Source organism: Bacillus rossius, chromosome 6 (genome assembly GCF_032445375.1).
Source record: "Bacillus rossius redtenbacheri isolate Brsri chromosome 6, Brsri_v3, whole genome shotgun sequence".
In the NCBI taxonomy this organism is placed as follows: domain Eukaryota; kingdom Metazoa; phylum Arthropoda; class Insecta; order Phasmatodea; family Bacillidae; genus Bacillus; species Bacillus rossius.
The window spans coordinates 44,755,857-44,778,622 of NC_086334.1; the positions used below are offsets into that span (position 1 = coordinate 44,755,857).

At 37.2% G+C, this 22,766-nt stretch overlaps 1 protein-coding gene across 3 annotated transcripts in view; it reads left to right on the top strand.

Moving 5' to 3' along the window:
* LOC134533126 (bifunctional purine biosynthesis protein ATIC) overlaps positions 1 to 22,766 on the top strand; it is a 46,312-nt gene that overhangs the window by 12,885 nt on the left and 10,661 nt on the right. For all 3 annotated transcript variants that reach the window (XM_063370402.1, XM_063370403.1, XM_063370404.1), the window contains exons 4-11: positions 2,032 to 2,187; positions 3,432 to 3,564; positions 4,398 to 4,573; positions 8,198 to 8,358; positions 12,657 to 12,815; positions 13,325 to 13,543; positions 16,054 to 16,220; positions 20,622 to 20,725. In XM_063370402.1, coding sequence (XP_063226472.1) covers positions 2,032 to 2,187; positions 3,432 to 3,564; positions 4,398 to 4,573; positions 8,198 to 8,358; positions 12,657 to 12,815; positions 13,325 to 13,543; positions 16,054 to 16,220; positions 20,622 to 20,725 — 1,275 coding nt within the window. The remainder of the gene's footprint in view (positions 1 to 2,031; positions 2,188 to 3,431; positions 3,565 to 4,397; positions 4,574 to 8,197; positions 8,359 to 12,656; positions 12,816 to 13,324; positions 13,544 to 16,053; positions 16,221 to 20,621; positions 20,726 to 22,766) is intronic.

The following is a 22,766-nucleotide window of genomic DNA, read 5'->3' on the forward strand; positions in this document are numbered from 1 at the left end:
CTGCTCTTTTAACCCTCCTTTCGCCCGTAAAATTTGGCTACTGTGAATAGGGTACTGAAGAGTTGAGGGAAGGGGGGGGGGGGGGGACCAAGTTAGAGTTCAGTCATCTCTGGCAAGGAATTTACAAGCTTTCAAACTTAAATATTAATGAATTTTAATAGCAGTGGTCCTATGAAAAGGGAATATACCGAATAAAAGCATGTTGGACCTCCTGCGGTCACCAAACAAAGCATAAACACGGCCCAATGTGTGGTGCAACTGCTACATCGCTTCGTTATTGCTCGCGTGAGAGGCGAGACGTGGAATGTTAAAAGAAAGAAAGGGAGAAATGCGGGGGATGACAGAAGGCAGCCAGTGTGTTTCCTGCGTGGGGAATAAGTGGCGTAGCCCTTTTTTTTATGCTGGGTGAAGCGACCTTTTTCTATCAACCCACGGGAAAAGATAATTGCTTGAGCTGTCAAAATAAACATCGCTGCGACAGTTAAGACAAGACGCGGGCGAGCATCCGGTCGGTCGCTGTGTATATCTACTGGAAAAACATATCTCAATTCATGATAATAAGATTCCTTATAACTTACAGCCTGATGTTTTCAGTCTGATCCATGCAAGTTATTTAGCCACGTTTTGAATGAAAACAACCACCAGCCGGCCAGTGTTGTGCTCTATTTAATATGCACAAAATATACCAGATATATTTGGTTAAAAAAAAAAAAAAAAACTAGCTGAAAAGACTCTCATGGGACTTGAGACAAAAAAAGTCAAAATAATGAGTGATGCCGTAAACAAAAAAAGTCAAAATAATGAGTGATGCCGTAAAACAGACAGCTCTCATAGACGAAGAAATTTGAAATGCAAAATAAGGTTAAAGTTATGTGGCAAATATAAACTTAGTAAACTGTCACCAGTGGTGCAACAACAGGGGGGGGGGGGGGGGCAAGGGTATTTTGCCCCCCCTCCCCTCTGAAACCTTGAAGTGTGGGCAAACAGGGGCAAAGAAAGTGCTGTGTAATCAATTTTTAGATAATAAAACTGCTAAATAGCACTATTTTCCACCTTGAAATACAAATTTTCCCTGGGCAGGGCCCCCGGACCCCCCGCTTCATTAGGGGGGATCGATGATTCTTTATAAAAAGGTATATTCCCCCTTCCCTTTGGAAATTTAGTTGTTGCGCCCCTGACTGTCACCTGTTTTTTTAGTTAGGTATGTATCACATTTTGTGCATTTTTGTTTTACTATATTTAGTACTATAAAGTTCCTGTGTTTTAAAATGTGTGCTTTGTATCATGTATTACATAAATAAAAACATGTAATTTTGTATATATTGCAAAACCTGGAAAATCTTGAAAAAACCTGGAAAAACCTGGAAAAAACCTGGAATTTTGTATCACAAATGTAGTGGCCACCCTGGTTCGACCCTCGGGTTAGAGTAGGGCCTACAGCGACTAGACGTAGTGTACAGGGCTGAGCATGTAAAGACGACAAATAAATGGGAAGGTCTTTGGAAATACCTGTCAATGTATTGGACACTATAACTCCCTAGAAACCTTACAGGCAGGAGACAAATGGGAAGTTCACAAACCCAGCGTCCTCCCATCACCCCTTCTCCGCCATTTCTATCCCTACCCGATCCCTATCTCTCATTCCCTTTTGAATCCATTTTAACCCTGGTGGTGTCAGAACTTTCATTACATCACATTGAATGAATGAACATTCAGGTGCCTTACAATAATAGGTGCCAGAAGTTCTGCCTATTGCAGTTACATACTATTCCAGACAGAAAAAATTTGGCAAGTTGCATATTAAAATATATATATATATGAATCACAGTTGGCTAGAATCTGGGATCCGACCCTCTGGGCAAATCCTGGGTGGTTCCCTACCTTAGGACATGGCTGATTCCGTCCCCGATATCTCTGCACTGTGCTAGTTGTGTACATGTCCATCTTCCATGGTCTTGCTGCAGATTAGACTGGAGACGGAATGTGATGCACAGAAGTACTTCACGGGACGAGCGTTGTGTGTTGCCGCAGGCATCCTGAGCCGCACCACGGAGAGCGACCAGCGGGACCTTGCCAGGATGGGCTACAACATGGTGCAAGTGGTCGTCTGCAACCTGTACCCCTTCGTGCAGACAGTCGCCAAGCCCGACGTCACCATTGACGATGCTGTCGAGAACATTGACATAGGTGAGCTGTTTGGGATCCTCCCTCCCTCTCCCTCCCTTGTCTGTCTCAAGTGTTGTTGCACTTTCAGTATGTTTATTTGTAAGTGGTGTTGTGTTTCTTACATTCTATGTAAAACAGTTATTTTTAAGCCACCGATAAAAAATTGATACATATGTTTGAACAAATTAGGACTCTACATCTTGTTGACAAGAAAGTCGTGGTTCAATGGTATTTTACTGTGACGGCTATAAAGAGTTATTTTGCTAGAATTTTTTTATATTATAAAATTGTTCTACAAACATGCAAACAAATATGACTATACACCAATTCAGACTGAAGTAGCAATAACGTGAAACTGTATGTGTCACCTTTGCTCCAGTTCTTGCTCCAATTCACATAACCATAGTAAGGTTTAGTTTTAGTTAATTCAGATGTGAAAATTACACTTTTTTGTGAGACATTAGACATTCAGACTCGGAACTACTTTCCCTGATTTAATGTAAACTGGTTGGCTATTTATGTGTCAGGGCATTGGTTAGGTTAAATCTGTAGGTAGTCGCCAGCAGGATTTATTTTTCACGTATAGGTTTCCAAGTTATTAATATGGTGTAATGTAAGGCACTAGTCTTGCATTCCAAGGGATACAGGTTTGAAACATGGTGTTGCCATTGGGAGTTCTTTTTGTGAGGCTTTTCTAAAAATCAGGAATAGCTAGAGTGGTTGCTTTCTATAGACCAGTGATAGCCAACGGGTGATTCAGGGCCACATCCGGCCAACAACATTGTTTAAACGAAAAAGACCGTCAGATGTGTCTTGTCTTAGTCATATTTGTTTGCATGTTTGTAGAATGAGTGGTTAGCAGACACTGTTATTCTCACAGAAATATTGTAAAATATCATTTATATTTTTGTAATCTTTATATTAAGTCATGACACTTGTTCTTGGATTTATAGTTTTTTATATTATCAGGTACACTATTTTTAAGAGAATTATTTTTCATTTCATCATTTCATTACCACATGTTGTATTTATTATTTGCATTAGAGAATAACACACAAATAAAATTGTTTTGAGTAATTTAATATTAATTCATATTGTCTGGCACTCAGATTAGTTTCCGAAATGATACCTGCCCTCGAGAAGAGCGAAGTTGTCCATCTCTGCTATAGACCATTGCAAATTTCTTCTCCGATCTCCCTGGTCTGTGCGCTGTGTTGCAGTGTCGAACAAGGTGTCAAACTGAATAAGTAAATGCTTGTCGGCAGGCGGGGTGACGCTGATCCGGGCCGCAGCGAAGAACCATGCGCGAGTGACGGTGCTGTGCGATCCCGGGGACTACGGCCAGGTCCTGCAGGAGATGGAGGGTTCCGCGGACAAGGACACCACCGCCGACACTAGGTGACCCCCGCGCCTTGGTGGTGTCCTCATCCCGGCCGTTGCAGCCCCCCTGTGTCTGCGGTCAGCCCTCCCCAGCCCTGATCTAGCCTGGCTCGGCCATCCTCTCCCCTCCCGCTTATAAGTATTTAATAGATACATAATTAAATATGCACAACTTTGTGTCATACAGAGGTCATATACAAAAAAAAAATTCTATTATTCAGGGCCATATGCAAGGGGGGAGGGGGAGAATTTCTTCTCTCCCCAAAATCCCAAAAAATTTATTATTCCCACCAAAAAATGGAAAGAATTTGAAAGCAAACAGCAGTAAAAGTGTTTCTATCCATAAAAAATAAAAACAATAACACCGAAATCTTCTATTTTAAAAATGAAATTGGCCTAAAAATAAAACCATAAAATCTTGTCTATGCATTCCCATTGAGTGAGTCCGCCATGGGGAGATTGACAATCAATCTATTCCAAGTACTGTACTTTATTTATCTACGAGCTCATGTTTTACTGCACTCCACAGACAAAATTAAAGACACACACAATTTAAAGTACTGTTCTGGTTTCTTGGAACCAGTCATTTCTGTACAACAAGATTTTGTAACAACAAAATTTGCTGATGTTTTCCAAACCAATGTACAGGCATATCTCGGTATCTTGGCAGAAGTTAGTGGCAAGCAAGGAAGATTTAGGTGTCATGGTGCCCAGGATTTTTTAGAGCCCTGGCTTATATGCATAAAGCTTGTGAAGCCCACCTGTTTTTAAGTATAGTTAAATATTTGTGTTTCTCTAAGGTGTGATGATTGTTGGTCTTTACCACATGTGTGGACTCGCTTGCTGGGCAGGTGTCGCTTGGCCTTGAAGGCATTCACCCACACGTCGGAGTACGACCTGGCGATATCGGACTACTTCCGGAAGCAGTACAGCCCGTCTGTGTCGCAGCTGTCTCTGCGCTATGGGATGAACCCTCACCAGAAGCCTGCACAGGTCTTCACCACGTTGGCCCAGCTGCCCCTGAAAGGTATTCACCAAAATCAGCATGATTCCTTCCTTTCTCTTCTGTGTGTTTATCAAACTCATCAGTCTTTCCAGCAGAAAACTTTAGATGAGTATATAATACTGTACTCATATATTTTTATTAAATTTGGAATAGTTACCAAGAATATAACTCTGTTTCTCCTCTATAGGAACTATGATTGGCTAAGAAGTATTTTTCGAACCTGCCACCACCGATGTCTCAAGCTCTCTGGCCCCTGTCTTGTGAGGTTGAAGTTGTATAGACTCTTCCATTGTGTCAAAATTAATGTGTAATTATAAGTGTGGGTAGGTCAGTATGTATTTCCAAGTATGGACAGTAACGCACCATGTTATCGAATTTAAATTTTATGAACTCTTCACAACTACAAACCATTCATTTACAAATTCTGTGTTGATTGGGGCCTCAATCCAACTAAAAAAAATTTTCCCAGCCACAGATTTTCAAGACAAACGGCCCACTGACAGTAATAATTCCAGTATTCTGAGGGGTTGGGTTTTGCAGGACAAGGGATCCTTTCGTTATTTCATGATGGATATAAATATCTACTTTTAATTAAATATTTGTTAAATAATTATTAAAATTAGCTTCTTTGAAAATATTCTTTGAACTAAAACTTCTTTGCTGAGGGGGCTACAATTTTCGAGCATTACGATAATTCCATTTGCATGAGGGGAATAGTTGAATACATGATGGGGGAACCAGTATAATGTATAAATGATGCAACGTGCTTGCACACTAGCATATCTACCTATCTGCACACTTGCATACCTACAAACTTTATACTTGCACACTTACATACTACATGCATACTTTCACACTTGCATACTTGCACAGTAGCGTAATTTAGCACTCACATACTTGCATTATTTTTTTTGACCTGTGATCTCAGCCAAAGCGAGTTATTTTTCCTAAACCTAATAATATAATAAGCAAGAAGATACACTTCTGTCATTTGTGGACTCCATGCACATATTTTTTTGTAAGTAGGGTATAAGTATGATTAATTTTTTTATATGTAATTAAATCCAGTGACACATGAAACAACTGTGCTACTTGGAGTTAGGTGGTTTGTTTGTGGTCTAATTGTGGTTAAGTGGTGTGTTTATGAGTCATGCTATACAAACACACATTTACTAGGGCATACTGTATCTTTGGCGTGACTTAAAAATTGTGTGGAGGTTAAAACTGAGAACCAAAAACTGGGAACCGATTTTTAAGACCCGGAACCGAACCAATAACCGGAAAAAAGTACAACCAACACATATCTAGTTCCGACCCTATGCTTTTATGCTGTCTTAACCTCGAGAATAGTTTGTTTGAAAAACTTTATTCTCTGGATTTCAACTACTTCCTAAACCTTGGCAGCTGTATAAACTACCTCATAAACCTCGGTACCCAATCTGACGGATGGCACTGAAGATAACAAACACCCTGGGATGCAATGGTGAGAGGAAAGAGGAGGTCATCTAAATTTCCCTCTCTCTCACTTTTTTTTCCCATGTTAGCATCTTTTCCCTTCTTACTTCTTGCCATGCTCCTGACCTTTACGAGCATGATAGTGAGATAGCATGTTCGCAGGGTGGCAGTTACTTTCCACATTCTTTCTATCCTATTCTGTGTGGCTCCTAGTGCCCCCCTTCCCCCAGCCGCACCCTTTCTGTGGACTCTTCTTTCTGTTAACAAGAATTACAACCTTTGTGTTGTGGTGGCCTGCAGCAAAACAATTTCCTTTGAATTAACTGCTGCTGGCTGTTTTAAAAAAGACTGTGGAAATCACTCGTACTTTGGAAACTGCACAAGAAAATGTCTTACGATTACTGTATGTATTTACTGTGATTTGCACAGTCAAACTGATAGTGCATTACAAAAATCTCATAGTTTCTGACATCTTATGCTGTCCCATGTATACTTTAGTGAGATTCCTCTGCATTTACAGGGAAAAGCTTCTTAAAAAGATAAAAATATTTGTGCTTAAATAAGAATTATAAGGTTAGTTAAACTTATTACACTGCAGTCCCGCTAATCCGAAAATCCGGGTTATTAAACGAGTTTAGTGTAAAATAAATATTAGGAAATTTAATATATTTTTTTATGTCGTCACCCAATTATCTACATGTATAGTGAATTTGTGCTTTTAAAAATGTTATAGACTGTGTTAATTGATAACTAAGTGCTTAAAGAGTTGTATTTTAATTAGTGCTGAGCCGATACCAATAACCGATACTAAATATCAGCTGATATTAAAATATCGGAATCGTCCGGACCGATACTATTTTTGCCGATACAAGGTGCTGATATAGTCACAAAATTTGTATTTATTTTCACCCGTAATGAAGGAAAATGTTTTTTAATACTTCCGTAAAAAAGGTATAAATTACATACCTTACAATATTGTGCTTCTTAATTTAGGATAAACATTTATTAAAATGCCAACACAATCGGCTGTTCATATATAAACGCGCAGGATTTAAAACAATCAATTTTATTTACAGAAAACCATGGTTCTTTTTAACATAAAGCGCCACAAATTATTTTCTAACCTAGGCCTACACACAAACCCGTCACTTGTTCAGCGATATCGCACGACGCATGTAAGTAACAATAACGATCGATGGCTGCGCAGTCTTCATTTCACATGCGAGAATGACGTTTGCGATTTTCTCGAAGCAAAATCGATACTACGTCACGATTGTTTTTAGCGATATTGTATGTTTACTAATTTCCAGTAGTAGTAGTAGTGTTGGAGCTAGTACATCTTTATCACCTACACAAGAACTTACTAGGTACCTTGAGGAACCACTCTGTGCCATTAATACAAGCCCACTTCTGTACTGGAAAACATCTCCTCACCAATCATTCAAAAAACTTACTCAGAAATATTTGTAAACGCCTTATGGTAGTGTGACATCCGAGAGACCGTTTAGTACAGCTCGTGCTCTATGCACAAACAAAAGGAGCTCCATGACCCTCAAAAGTTGCGATAGATTTTTTTTTTTAACAAAAATTCATAATATTTATACTGCAGCTTCCTAAAAACTACGTTTGTTTGGTAGTGTGCCATCTGAGAGGTGCTCTGTGTACAAACATAAAAGTTGTAGTAAACTATTTGAATATTATTGTATTAAAATTAAAACTTCTCTTAACTTTAATTAACTTTTTTATTGGCTCCTAAAAAAACTGTGTGTTCCTTGAACTAGGCCTAAGTCATTTTCTCTTCGAAGTGAAAGCAAACTGTAAGATTTTGTGTGTGTTTGTTATTGTAGTATCAATAAATATCTTAAAAACATTATACAGTATGTAGTATGTGCTTTCTGAAGTATGTATCGGCATATTGGGTGTATCGGCAAGGGATATCGGTTCGTATCGGTATCGGTTCAAAACAGTATCGGCTCAGCACTAATTTTAATACACACTATTGCTTTGCGGCAATTATGTGGATTATCCTAAAATTTTAGTTTTGGCCCAGTTTGGATCAGCGGACTTTGGATCAGCGGAACTCCACTGAACCTAGTTTACTAAGCAAATAAGTGGGAACTTCCTAAAAGTGTGATACTTTGTGTATGTACGGTTTGTGGCTGTCACAATGTATTGTCATGACTGTTGTAGTCGTGAACGGCTCTCCTGGCTTCATCAACCTGTGCGATGCCCTGAACGGCTGGCAGCTGGTCAAGGAGCTGAAGTCGGCTCTAGGTATGCCAGCTGCAACTTCCTTCAAGCACGTCAGCCCGGCCGGGGCGGCCGTGGGGAGTCCTCTCTCTGCTGACCAGGTATACACCAGTTCCATCTGCAGCGGTCCGTAGTAATGGTTTTATTTTTCATCTCTTTTTATTTTATAAAATATGGAATTTCCGTTTTATTTCACTGTTTTAAAATTTATTCTTGTTTCTAGTTTGAAAATACAGTGAAATGGATTAAAAGGTATAAAATAAATAAACTGAAGAGACTAAATTAATTTTGGCCATGATGTACGTTATTGCAATGAATAAAATTTAGGTGTTTTTACTGAGTTTTTTCAGTTTTATTTTGTGGAAACAAACAATTTTGGTGTTTGTCTCAAATTGAGGTTAATTTCAAGGTTATTTTTGATAACGTGATTTGCTAAAAATTATTGCCATTACCTATTTGCAACTTCTTATGATTTGTTGAAGCATCAGTTGCTTATGTGAAATTCAAATTGAACAATTTGTTATTTGATTTGCCCAACATTTAAAATAAAATTTTTTTAAAAGTTTATATTTTTACCAAGTCATACAGCAAGTGGGACAAAAATTTTAAATGGAAATACAGTGAACTTTTTTACAATTTTCAATTTGGATGAATGTGGCTTGTTTTTCAATATGTTACCTGACAAGACATTTTCTTTCATAGGCGAGAATTGCAGTGATAGGAAACCAAGCAAAATGAGAGTAAAACTGTTCTTTTAGGGGCAAATATGGATGGAACAGAACAGCTGCCTCCATTAGTTAATGGCAAATCATCCAAGCCAAGATGTTTTAAAAATGTTTGATCACTTCCATGCAGATACAACTACTATGAAAATGCCTGGATGACATGCAAGATTTTCCAGTAATATCTACAGTTTCTTGATGCAAAATTGGTAGTGAAGAATAGAAAGATCTGGCTATTTATATGCCATTGTGCTGCACATCCTACAGACATGGTATTGGGAAATATCAAAGTTCAGTTTTTGCCCGCGAAAATCACATCTTGTCTTCAGCCATTGGATCAAGGCATCATTAAAGTTTTCGGGAGTGGTTTCAGGAAGTGGCTTTGCCGAAAAGTGCTTTGGTATATTCAGCCAGAAAAGCCAATCCAGATAATTTTACTGGAAACTATGCATATATTGGCTGCTTCGTGAAATTCGTTTCAGCAGGCAACTATTGCCAACTGTAACAGGATGGCTGGGTTTTCTAAATCTCCTGCAAACATCATTGAAGATGCGATTGACACGAACAACAGCTAATAAGTGGGCAACCTTGCATAGTGATCTTAATTTTAATTCTCTGTGTGAAGAATTCGCCAAAGTGGATGCAATGATGATGATTTTTCTTGTGAAATACTTATTTTAATATAAATAATCGAAAATTTGTAAAACCTTCAAATTTTGAATGTTAAAAATGTTCTAATTCTACATATATTGTATCACTAAGTACCAAATATGTTTGTTATGTTGTAATGTGGTGTGATAAAAAAAATGTGTTTATGGGATTTGATTAAAATTATCTCATTTTTATTATTCATATTCAATATTCGTATTCGAGAATAATTTGGTATTCGTATTCAAATTCAATTCGAAAAAAATAACTGATATTCGAACAGGCATAGTAATGAGTGAACATTGGCATGCCAAAGGAATTTTGTGTTTTCATTTGCATTAACATAACATTAATATTGTATGGCCAAAAAATTTTTTGAGTAGTAAAAAATATTTACAATGTGCTCTGAATTAATTATAATATTTTTACCATTTTTTTTGTATTGAATATATGGTGCTTACTTAACACCGTAAAATAAAATGGTACTAATTATGTGATAAAATGTATATTTTTTTATCATGAAAGTTGGGTACGTAGCAAGATGAGTCTATTGGTATGAAGTTCAAATACTGACGAACCTGTTTATAACATTTTCCTGCTTATAATGTTTTTTTTTTCTTTTGTTCCCTTCAAAAACATCATAACAGGGTTGTATTGTAGTGTAAAATGTATGAAGCCCAAAAAGATTTATTCAGAAATTTTGATTTGTTTCTGTTACATAGTACAGTAAACTCCCGGTATATCGCGCCCCGATTGATCGCGGAATCGGGTATATCGCGGGTCAAACCATGTCCTCCAGTCAGAAATGAATAATAATGGAATAAATGGTTGATAGCCGATTAGGATAATTTTGCGTTGTAACTAACAAACTAAGCATCGGGCAGAAAAAAGCCTAGGCGTAGAAAATGTCCGCAGTGAAATTCTAAACAAGATATCTCCGTACATTATTCCTCTATCTTGTAGGGTTTTCAAATTATGGTCCAATCCAGCCCAGTGATATTTTCTGAAACACTAGTTCTTAACGTCGCTTTATCTCACAAATGAAGCATCGGACAGGGGACCTGATAAAGCCCACCGTCCAGCGACATTATCCAGCGTGACTCGGCTGGAGATTGATGTTGGATAGGCTTGGTTGTCGGCAAGCGCTGGGTAGGGAGAGGCGAGCCGAGAATATGGAGAGAGGTAGAGATTAGAGCGGGCAGAAACACGAGGGGGAGTGGAGGAGGGAATGTGTTCACGCAGCACACAGGCAGAGCATGAGTCACTTGACTGAGCAGCGTCCCTGCGTACAAGGCAAAATCAGGTAGTCCGGTGTTTAAAATTCCACTCCAGAATCTTAATTGGTACTTTACTGGACATCTGTATATAAATGTTTTGTTACAACTTAAACCTACAGACGTAATATTATTGGGTAATTCATTGTATTATACACGTTCATCTTTTTACTTTGGTATAATGTTTTAACATTAAATGGTAAAGTAAATCAGCTAGCGTATTTTTAATCTTTGCCCAGGAATTCCCAGTGGTCCAATACTTACGTGAACCATACTGTACCACTTTTGCCGTGAGGTAGTAAACAATTTCCGGAAATGTTTATGTGTAGCGGTCTCCCGACCTTTAACCAGAGGCTGGGGAATATAACACTTGCCGATCCGAGCCACACACACTCAGCAACTCGACACAGTGTTTGGTGAAATAAGTAAAGACATAGTTTAACACGGTTTTTAATACGGCGTCACTGATTGCGCTAAAATTAAATTGGCGCAATTTTTGTTTCCCACACGTAACCATTTATAATTTACTGTAAGCATGGATAATAAAGTTTAACCACTTGACACGATAGACGATTCTTTATTTTTTATTGTACGAATGCTAGAATAGTTTTTTCCTGTATCTGCGGCCTACTTCTGCAAAAGACAAGCTATCTGTACGTAAATATAGAATTTTTATTTTGTCAATCAAACTCGGTATTTTGCGATTCATATTCGGTTTGAATTATCGCCTTTCTTTTTAGAAGACTTCGACCACAGAATCGTGTGTAACCGCACACACTGCACTTACTTTGTTACGGACACGGACGAAGCAGATACTGTGGCTGACACCACGAGACTGGCAGCAGCTTGTGTGCCGCACGTGTGTATGGCGGCGTGTGGCGCGCTCGTAGGCCGTGCGACAAACTGTGCGCGGCACGCAGAAAAATAAAAACAATTCAACATTTAATATTTATCTTTAAAATTTATTATTTTTATTTTTTCACACGCGTTTAGTGAAAACTGCGGATGCAAAGTCAGCACAACGGCGGGCCGTCTATACTGTGCGTGCTTGCCGACCTATTAGAACACAGGCGGTGTTTTATGCCTTTTGACCTTAATCACATCGAAACATCGCGGTTATGCAACAACGCGGGTAAACGTTATGTCCCCCGACAACCGCGTTAAATAGGGAGTGTACTGTACATACATGCTTTTTATATATATCTTAAGAAAATCTTACTTAAGAAAATGATCTGCATAATAATACATAAGTTCATGAAATATAGCACTGACCTATAAACACACATAATTTTACCCATATATAGATATATAAGTTTTCCCTGTTAATAAACCTTAATTTCTAAGTACGTTCTTTGAGAAACTTCATAACAGGGTTTATAACTAAAATCTGAGATAATAATTAAAATGATTAAAAATACTCATTTTATTTTTAAGTTGGATAAACATAACAATATTTAAACTTAAAATTTTACTGTTTTAAGAAAATTCATTGCCAGGTTTTTAATTTTCTTGCTTTTTACAGCACTTTATTATGATTTCATATAAGGCTTATCTGGTATATATTTCTCTCTTTTTCATTTTACTGTATTTTTGCATCCTATAATGTGAAAAAAAAACATAGTCTCTCAGTATGTTTAAATGTGATTTGAAAAATAGTCTATAATTTGTGAATGATTTTATTTATTTATTGAAAAAATAAGATTACAATTTTAAAACAGGATTGGTGGAAGCTTACTGAGCAGCACTTGTTGGCAGGCGAAGCTGTGCATGGTGGAAGACCTGCAGGAACAGCTGACACCTCTAGCCATCGCCTATGCCCGAGCCCGCGGAGCTGACAGGATGTCTTCCTTCGGAGACTTTGTAGCCCTCTCCGACCCCTGCGATCTCCCGACCGCCCGCATCATCTCCCGAGAGGTGAGTTTGTGCTTCAGAGTTGCTGTTCATCTTCAGCTGTAGGCAGAGTCAAGATTTTATGGTTTTATCTTCAAGCCTATTTTGTTTATAAAACAGGAGATTTTTGTGATATTATTTTTATTTTTTTATGTATTTTCTTTATTCATAAAGATAGCATATTATTAAGCTCATATAATACAAAAAATATTTTACTATACTTTTTTCACCAAAACAGTGTCATTTTGAATGATATATGATGCACTCGGAACAGTAAAAATAAATTGGGAAGTACTTTTTTTTTAAAAAGTACCATTGTTTTAATTTGAAAATGAGTTACTAATAACATCCATAAAGAAACAAACCAGCTATCCCGGTTCCAGCATGGCAAATAAAGTTGTTAAACTTTCTTGAATTATTTTTTTACGTAGGCTGTGTTATTTCTTAAGCGATGATATATAGATCTAACAACTCGGAACATTGTCGAGACTGGTGATCGTGATGAGCCAGTGGCACGTGCGCTTGTTCGCTAGGTGTCGGATGGGATCATAGCGCCGGGCTATGCCCCGGAGGCGCTGGAGCTGCTCCGCAAGAAGAAGGGCGGGGCCTACTGCGTGCTGCAGATGGACCCGCGGTACGAGCCCAGGGCGATGGAGCAGAAGGTGCTGTTTGGCATTACTCTGGAGCAGCTGAGGAACAACGCTGTCATTGACAGGCGCCTGTTCACCAACGTGGTGTCCGCCAGGAAAGAGGTATAGCTGGCTGTGGATTTTACTGTTTCGACTAGGCGAATCAATCGAAGCTCTTTTTACTATCCAATTCGACTTCACTAGGAACTTTGCTTTCGTTTTAAATGATGCTTCAGTTGTGATGCAAAGCTTCGCGTCTGATGTAAGCGTAAGTAAAATCAAAATTTGACACTGATGTTTGCTTTTATAAATGCTCAATATCAATACCTATTATGCATGTTTAGTTCATAATTTTTATTGAATGGTGTTACATATAGGCCCAAATTGGTTAATCACTAAATCAGTTCATGCATTACAAACATTAAAATATTATTTTTTTACTTAAATTCAGTATTTTATAAAAAAAAAATTAGTGTAATACAGTCTTGCTAAAAACATATTTTCAATTTGATTTGAATCTGTGAATATTTTAAACATTCTGTATGATATTCGCTTTGCATTAGAAAACTAGTATTCACACAGGCCTACTGTTTTGTCCTGAAAGATGCAGAAATGCATTCATGAAGAAAAAAAAGTGAAATCTTTCAGAAAATTGTTTAAACTATTTTTTTTACTAACATATATTTAGCTATAATCAAATTCTGTCAAGCATTTTCTCAAGGGATTTTATTATTACATTTATCGACCAGGAAAATTTCTTAAAAGGTTCAAATCACATGTGTGTCCAGTTCAAATGCAAAATAATTTTAACTTTTTAAGCATGGATACATATTGTGTGGGAACTTTCTAATTATTTATTAATAAATTGTATGATGCTTCATCAACATCCAGGTTACTAGAAAGATGAGAGACATGAGAGGTAAAACGATTGCATTTATAGTTAATTTGGAGCATCCTCTGTAAACCCACGCACTCGCTGCAACGTCTGTTATGTTTCTCCACTTGTTATAATTCTTGTGCGCCTTGGTGGTAGGCATGTGGTCTGACCACTCAGCCACTGTGACTTGTCTTTACGCTAAGCTGGAAAACATGTCAACATTTCAATACCATGCTTAAAGTTCTTTGTGCATCCAGCTAAAAATTATGATTGGTATTTTGAACAAATACAGCGAAACCCCTTATTTACGTTACCGTTATTTACGTTTTCCCGTTATTTGCACTATATTCTTCAGGTCCCGTTTGGTTCCCATATAGTCCAATACAATACTTTCCCGCGAATTACGTCTCAAAAATCGAATCAATCCCGCTATTTACGTCACGTAACAACCATAAACAACCAGAAAATACCGTGGAGTTAGTAGGCAATGAACATTTTAAATAGCAAAATATACATATTTTATACCATGAAAAGTTGCTTTTATTTCTAAACATGTAATAATTTAAGCCTAGGCGTGTAAAAGTACGAGTAATTATAGCAGGAGACAATCTAAAATGCACGAGGGAAAAACGTAAACTCATGAATGTACAAACATGGCTGCTTGTAAGTTCTGATACTGTATTTATGTCACAACTTAGCCGAAATACTGGTACGAGACATAAACTTCACAAGATAAAATGAGCGGTGTCTTGGTAACTGTTTTATACGTCTTTTATAATTTGGGAAGTATTGTACAGTTGACGCCATATTTTTTAAACTAACCATTTATTTCTGGGGATCGTAAATAATTAATTATTGGTATCAAGACATCATGATAAACGTAAACTTGAACATGTCACGGCAGCGAGAAAACTGGTGCGTATACCAATAAACTGGTATTAGAACTGGATAAAATTGGTACACGGGAGGTGGAGCTTATATTTTTTTCCGCTAAGCTCGCATCTATTGGTTGGCGGCTGATGGCGTCATGAGTCTGGGCGGAGCATAGAGTGCGCATGCGCCGCCGCGTCGTTACAGCAGCTGACCGAGTACAATGACCTTTCTCCGCGTTTGGCGCGCTATTGACGGTAAATATTCATCAATTTGCGGCCTTTTCTTAAAAATTTTTTTACTGTGAGCAATGTGTATGTAGCCCGTATTTGTTATAAACCCTGCCGGTTGCAACTGTATTTATAATTTGGAGAGGCAAATAATCTCCTTGAACAGCCAAAAAAGCAAGCAGAAGAAAATTTCAAATTTATTTTTTAGGAAGTAATCAGAAAAACATTTTGGCTTTCATTCTTTTTTTATTTTTGTCAAATGTGGTAAATTAATAATTGATTAAATACTAAAGTAAAATTTGTTGTTAGTGTGTTTGTACCTGCATTGTAGTATGTGCTATTAAACAAAAGGAAAAAAATTCTAAATAAGGTAAACTGTACTCCTTTTTATACGTTTCCCTTTATTTACACTTTCCCGCTTTTTACACTTTTTTACTTTGTCCCCATGAAAAGTGCAAATAAGGGGTTTTGCTGTAATTTGATCAGAAGCTTAGAGGGCTCAAACTTGGCATCTTAGATACCACAAATTTTGAGTATGATTATTTTTTGAAAAGCCTATCAATAAATAATTATTTTTAAAATGTTAACAAAGTTTTGAAGGATCGTTCAGAAGGGTTGTAAGCTTCTGTGATGCGGGACGATGTGTCTTTTTGCAGTTGCCAGAGAGTGCGGTGAGGGACCTGATAGTGGCCACAGTCGCTCTCAAGTACACACAGAGCAACTCGGTGTGCTACGCCCGCGATGGCCAGGTCATTGGCATAGGGGCCGGCCAGCAGTCTCGCATCCACTGCACGCGGCTGGCCGGCGACAAGGCAGACAACTGGTAATGGCATAACATGTCGCGAGAGGAGAAACCACAGTGGTGTATTTTCAAATGGTCCCCGACCTGCGTGTGTGTTGTGTTAAGTTGTTATCTTTGCAGCTGCATTCAATAATGGTAGGGGGTAGAAACAGAAAATGCCATCTTAGATTGAACGGGTGGTTGTTTTTTTTTATTTTGTGTTTTTATTTATTTATTTATTAAATTCATTATTGAAAATTTGACATAGTATCTATTTTATTGACATAAATAAGTTGCAACAAAATGCTTTACTGTAGGGCCGCGACGTCTTGGCGTGTCGTTTTGCGGGGAAGCGGGGAAGAGTAAATGAGAGGGGAAGCAGCTGCGCGCGCAGATCAGCCGCTATGCGGTTCATAGCAAAAACATCAGGCGCCACGCTCTCAGTCTGAAGTGAACAATGGAGCCCGACGCAGGACGTTCAAGATACAATAAAGTAATACATAGTGGGGAGAGGGAAATTAGAAGTAGTGTAATCCAGTGTTGTGATGAAGAAGCTGCCAACATATGTCTGCTAGTACCTCTAACAAATGCAACCGAAAGAGCTGCGCGATACACAGGTATAAGCCAAAGATCAGTTTCGCGCATCCGAAAACACAACAGAGAGACGCCAAATAAAAAACAAACAACAACATTATAAGTTTTTCAACGCATTCCCCGTAATTTCACCCGCGGTTTGTTTGTTTTGCATTTGGCAATTTTCCAAACTTTCTGCACCGCTTGTTAGAATATGTTTTATCTACAAGTGTAGCCGATATTGCTACACATTATATTGCATTATATTACATGATATTATATTACATTATATACATTATATATTGCATATATATTTTATGATATATATGATTTTATGATATATATAAATGTTTATTAATACATTATTTATTTATCACTCCTTTATTTGACCGTTAAACAGCCTCTCATGTTTAATTATTCATTTCAAGCCAAAAAAAAAACTGGGAAACGTTTGTTGTCAGTTGATGACTTTGATAGAAGAGTGATCAGACACACTAGCCACGAATTTTGTGCAGTAAAAAAACGACAAGGAAACTACTGCCAGTTTTGAAAGAAAAAATTCGGATGGAGTTAGGGAAAGACATCGCTGCGTAAAATACTCAAAGAAATGGGTTTTGTGTGGAGAAGAAGCCAAAATAAGCGAATGCTTCTTCTCGAAAGATCTGACGTTGTTGCTTGGCGATAACGGTAGCTGACTCAGATGAAACAGTGCAGGGAGACTGGGAAGAATATATTTGACATGGATGAATCCTGGGTTGACACTAATTTAACCTTTCAGAAATGTTGGCAAAAGAAAGGTGACGTTGAAGGTGTAGGTAATGGCAACAGGAAATGCAGCGCACAGGCTGATAGTTTTAAGCGTTGGTTCTAGGCAGGGTTTCCTTCCTGGAGCCTCTCTTGTTTATAAAGCAAGCACAACAACAGGAGACTATAAAATACGCGAGGATGGTTTGTTATAAATATGGTTTTCGGACCCCTCGAAATTACTAAAATGGTTCTTTCAGAGTGCTGTTATGGAAAAAATACCAACCCGTGTGCATAAAAGTGGTAAGGTTCTTGAAGTGCGTGAAAGTGTCATGTCGATCGTCTTCACATTTCAGCCAAACCAAATGGAAAAGTAAGCATCAGCGAGGGAGTTAGCTGCAAGTCTTAATTAATTGTGTTTTCTACAACAACCCACAATTACAAATTTAGTTCTTAACTTTTAAAGTATTGTATATCTATGTTTAACTATGTTTAACTAAGCTGCCCAGTCGAGCAAATAGTACGCTACCTTTAAATAATAAATTACCGTAAAGCATTATCGCATCTTTGTATCATTAAGATCTGCGCTGTGTTGCACCGTACGTGAGATTGTTCTCGACCAATGTTTTCGGAACGGCATGGAGACTTCCAGGCCGTTGTTATCTGCGGAGCAGACAAGGAGGGACTTGTCGATTACAAGGTCGCTGAGCTCTAGGGAGTCGACCCGCCAAGACGTCGCGGCCCTACTATACCTGTGACATAATTAATAAAAGTTCAGCATTTAATAATTTTCTTTTTTAGTCTCTAAAATCTATAAATGTCTACATAAATCTCTGGCTAAATGAAGACCAGTTTTCAATAAAGAATAAAAAAAAATTGTAATGATTTATAGTTATGGAGTCTAAAATAGCTTTGTTTAGTTTTTTTTTCTTTTTCACTTCAAGGGAAGAGATAGGAACCAAAATACACCATCTTGGTTTCAGGTCCTTAACTGTTCTCTATTTGGCCTCTTGTACACTATAATATAGTACCGTGTTTTCTCGTATAATCGTCGCACATTTTATTCTAAAATCAAGTTTGAAAAGTAGGGGTGCGACTACTGTGCGTAAAAATTTTTTTTTGTTAGGTAAAGTTATTCATAAAAACAAAACCCGTTCATGGAAAGTACGTTTATTTAAAAAAAGGTGGAGTATACAAGAGCACGCCAAACAATCTATATTAATAATTCCTTAAACAAAAACCTTTCTTCAACTTTAAATAGAAAAACCAAAACTCTAACGCGAACGCAAGCCACTTGAATCTGACGTGAACTAACGTGTCACACTTGCCACGAAAGAATGCGTGCTATCATATGTAGTTAACTTGGCACCTGACAGAGAGCGCAATGCGTATGTCTAAAGTAGCCCGTATTTGTTCTGAACGCTGCAGGATGCGACTGTATTTTAATTACCTAACTTTAACGTTCTTACAGGTTAGTAGTTGAATATCGATATCTCGCCGATTGGATGCAACGCGCGCTCTCTGTCGATTATACGAGAAAACGCGGTACTATATTATAGTGTACAAGAGGCCAAATGTTCTTACAATTTTTCATATTCAATTTTTTTTTTCTTTCGAAAATCTGTACGTACGACCGAGGTGTACGTACAAACCGGGGGCCGTACGTGCGCGCGCTCTATACGGGAAGCAACATAACCAAACATGAATGATGCGCTGGCTACATTTTTATAAGCGGTACGCTGCGGACAATCAGATAAAGAAAATACCTTTTAAAAACATCTTTAAAAGAAAATTTACACGTCAGACAACTTTGTATTTCCGTTAATTAAATAAATAAGTGGTAATGACCGAAATTAAAATTTAGATTATATCTACACCGCGGCGACGCAGATGATCAGATAAAGGAAATAACGTTTAAAAACGTCTTTATAAGAAAATTTACACGTTAAACAACTTCGTATTTTTCCGTTAATTTATTAAGCAAGTGGTAATGACCGAATAACAATAAATATTAGATTTCTACTTTAAAATACATAGTTTTATACGGAAAAGATACCTACACAAAGCGCTCGGCATGTACTAGCGGGACCAAAAACATCATGCGACATTTACGCGAGAAGTTTTTTTATTCCAATTTTGACAGCCTAAAATATGGTTGCGACAATTACACACGTGCGACCATTATATGAATAAACACGGTACATACTAATCTATTGGAATGATTGGCTGCTACAGATATAGTTTAACCCTTTAACCTTTGATGTCATTGGCATCTAATATACATTTAATAAATTTTGTAATGATCACAACTGTAATAATACTGTTTATAGACACTTTTTATGGTCGTTGTATATTTCTTAATGTGTTATCTATGCTTTAAGAAGACACTTTTTATGGTCGTTGTATATTTCTTAATGTGTTATCTATGCTTTAAGAATTTTTAGCTGATGTAAATTTTCAGTATTAAATTTAAAAAAAATAATTTGAAACCCGTATGGCTCTTTTGGTTTTACAGCTCTGTTTTAAGAGAATGTTAACTTCCTCCTATAATAGGCAGTGAAACACTTTATTCTCTTTGTTAAAGCGTAGGAAACATCTAAATTATTCTAAACATTTTTGTCATATTTATCATTTTAGCCAATTTTGTATTCATACATATATGCTGTACATTATACATATGTTATAATTCACTTATCATTTAATAATGTGGTATTTTTAGACACTGTTATTTACCAAATATGTAATCACTAGAAACTGAACATTTTTATAATTTATGCACATAAACCATAACTTGATAACTTCATATGTTGTAAATTCAGTTTCAATAAATAATGTTCTCATACTTGTTTGAACATGGATATTACATGACAGTCATTCAAAGTAACCAAATTTGTCATGCTGTAATATAGGAATTTTTTAGCTGGGCATATAATACTGAGTCTTTGAAATTTATAGTTTCATGCATGACCAATTTAGCAATGTGAAAGTTGAATTCAATTGTTTTACTCTTTTATATAGAGTATAAACGGCATGCAGTGTATTGCTTATTTTAGGTACATATTGTGATTTTAGTTAAGGATTTATCTATTATATTATATGTAACTTTAAATATTATTCTATGTCCAGGTGGTTGCGCCAGCATCCAAGAGTTATCAATATGAAGTTTAAGAAAGGTGTCAAGCGAGCAGAGATCTCTAACGCCATAGACAATTATGTCAATGGTACTGTAGGTGAGTTGTTAATTCTGTAATTTTCTTATTTTAATTTGATGAGTATCTTTTGTTTTAAAACCTACGTATTTAGGTACTTTTTCATTTTGTGAGTTTGTTTTAGTGTGTTGGTGTATTTACCCTCTCTACAGTTGTTTTTGTTGATACTAATATAAATAGTGCATGATGTAGCTTAGCGATAACTTAAATTTGGCACAAGATATAAATCATGTTTAACATATGTGTTACATTTTTCTCTATGTTTGAGGAAACTTATAATTAGAGGTCGGCGGGTACCCGACTTTCCGGGTATTTTTCGGGTAGTTAAATTACCCGTGGCTCGGGTCGGGCACTTTTTAACCCGAAAATTTTCGGGTCGGACGTCTAATAAAGAAAAAAAAAAATATCTTGGTTAACTTGCCGTTGCCGTGTTCTGCTGCCACGGGAAATGACCTGCCGTGTCTATATATTATGCTGAACACACAATATATTTGCTCAAATAAAAAAAAAATACAGTGGGTACTTTTAAGTCTAGATAAAATTAGCTAGTAGGCCTAAAAACATCGTGAAAAACGTAACGTTTATAGTCGGCAATGAACATTTTAAATCGCAAAATATACATATTTTATAACATGGAAAGTTGTTTTTATTTCTAAACATGTAATAATTTAAGTCTAGGCGTGTAAAAGTCCTAGTAATTATAGCAGCAGACAATCTAAAATGCACGAGGGAAAAACGTAAACTCACGAATGTATAAACGTAACAGGAATGTCGGGAATATTACGTTGCTGCTTGTCTGATACTGTTTTTATGTCACAACTTAGCCGAAAAATACTGGTACGAGACATAAACTTCACAAGATAAAATGAGCGGAGTCTTGGTAACTGTTTTATACGTATTTTATAATTTCGGAAGTATTGTACAGTTGACGCATATTTTTTATACTAAACATTTATATCTGGGGATCGTAAATAATTAATTATTGGTATCAAGACATCAAGATGAACGTAAACTTGAACACGTCACGGCAGCGAGAAAACTGGTGCGTATTCCAATAAACTGGTATTAGAACTGGACATAACTGGTACATGGGAGGTGGAGCTTATATTTTTTTCCGCTAAGCTCGAATCTATTGGCTGGCTGCTGATGGAAGGTCACGAGTCTGGGCGGAGCGTACTGCGCATTCGCAGCTCAGAAAACAGAGAGAGCCAGCCGGCGGCCACGCCGCGCCGTAGCAACAGATGATCGAGTACAATGACCTTTCTCCGCGCACGGCGCGCTATTGACGGTAATTTACATCAATTTGCCGCCCCCTTTTTTTTAATTTTTAGTGTGGCGCAATGCGTATGTCTAAAGTAGCCCGTATTTGTTCTGAACGCTGCAGGATGCGACTGTATTTTGATTACCTAACTTTAACGTTCTTACAATTTTTCATATTCAATTTTTTTTTTCTTTCGAAAATCTGTACGTACGACCGAGGTGTACGTACGAACCGGGGGCCGTACGAGCGAGGTTTTACTGTAATGCTGATTTGAACACGTTTTTAAATGCTAAAATAATGTTTTAACATTTTAACTACAATAAGCCGTTTTCCAAGCATCGCCAAAACAGCAAATCATTATTTGGGAATACCTGCCACAGAAGTATCCAGTGAGCATGTGTTCTCAAGTGCTAGCAATGTTGTGACACACAGGCGGGAACGGCTGTCAGCAGAACATGTAGAAGAACTGGGTTTTTTTTTGCATCAAAATCAAAAGTTAGGCTAAGTAAAAAATTGATAGGGTTGTTTTTTATTTGAATTGCAAAAAAAATTTCATGTTGAGCAATGCTTATTTTGTAATTTGATGTAATGTTTTAACTTATATTTATTAATTTTTTAAAGTGTATTTAAGATACAGTAAAAACATTTTGCAATAACAATTTCCAGTTTCATCAGGTATGTTAGAAAGACAAAACCCGACCCGACGCGACCCCGAATTTTTTGTGCAATTATCCGACCCGACCCGACCCGGCTTAAAAATCCACTATCCGAAGACCTCTACTTATAATTTCTGTTCAGGTA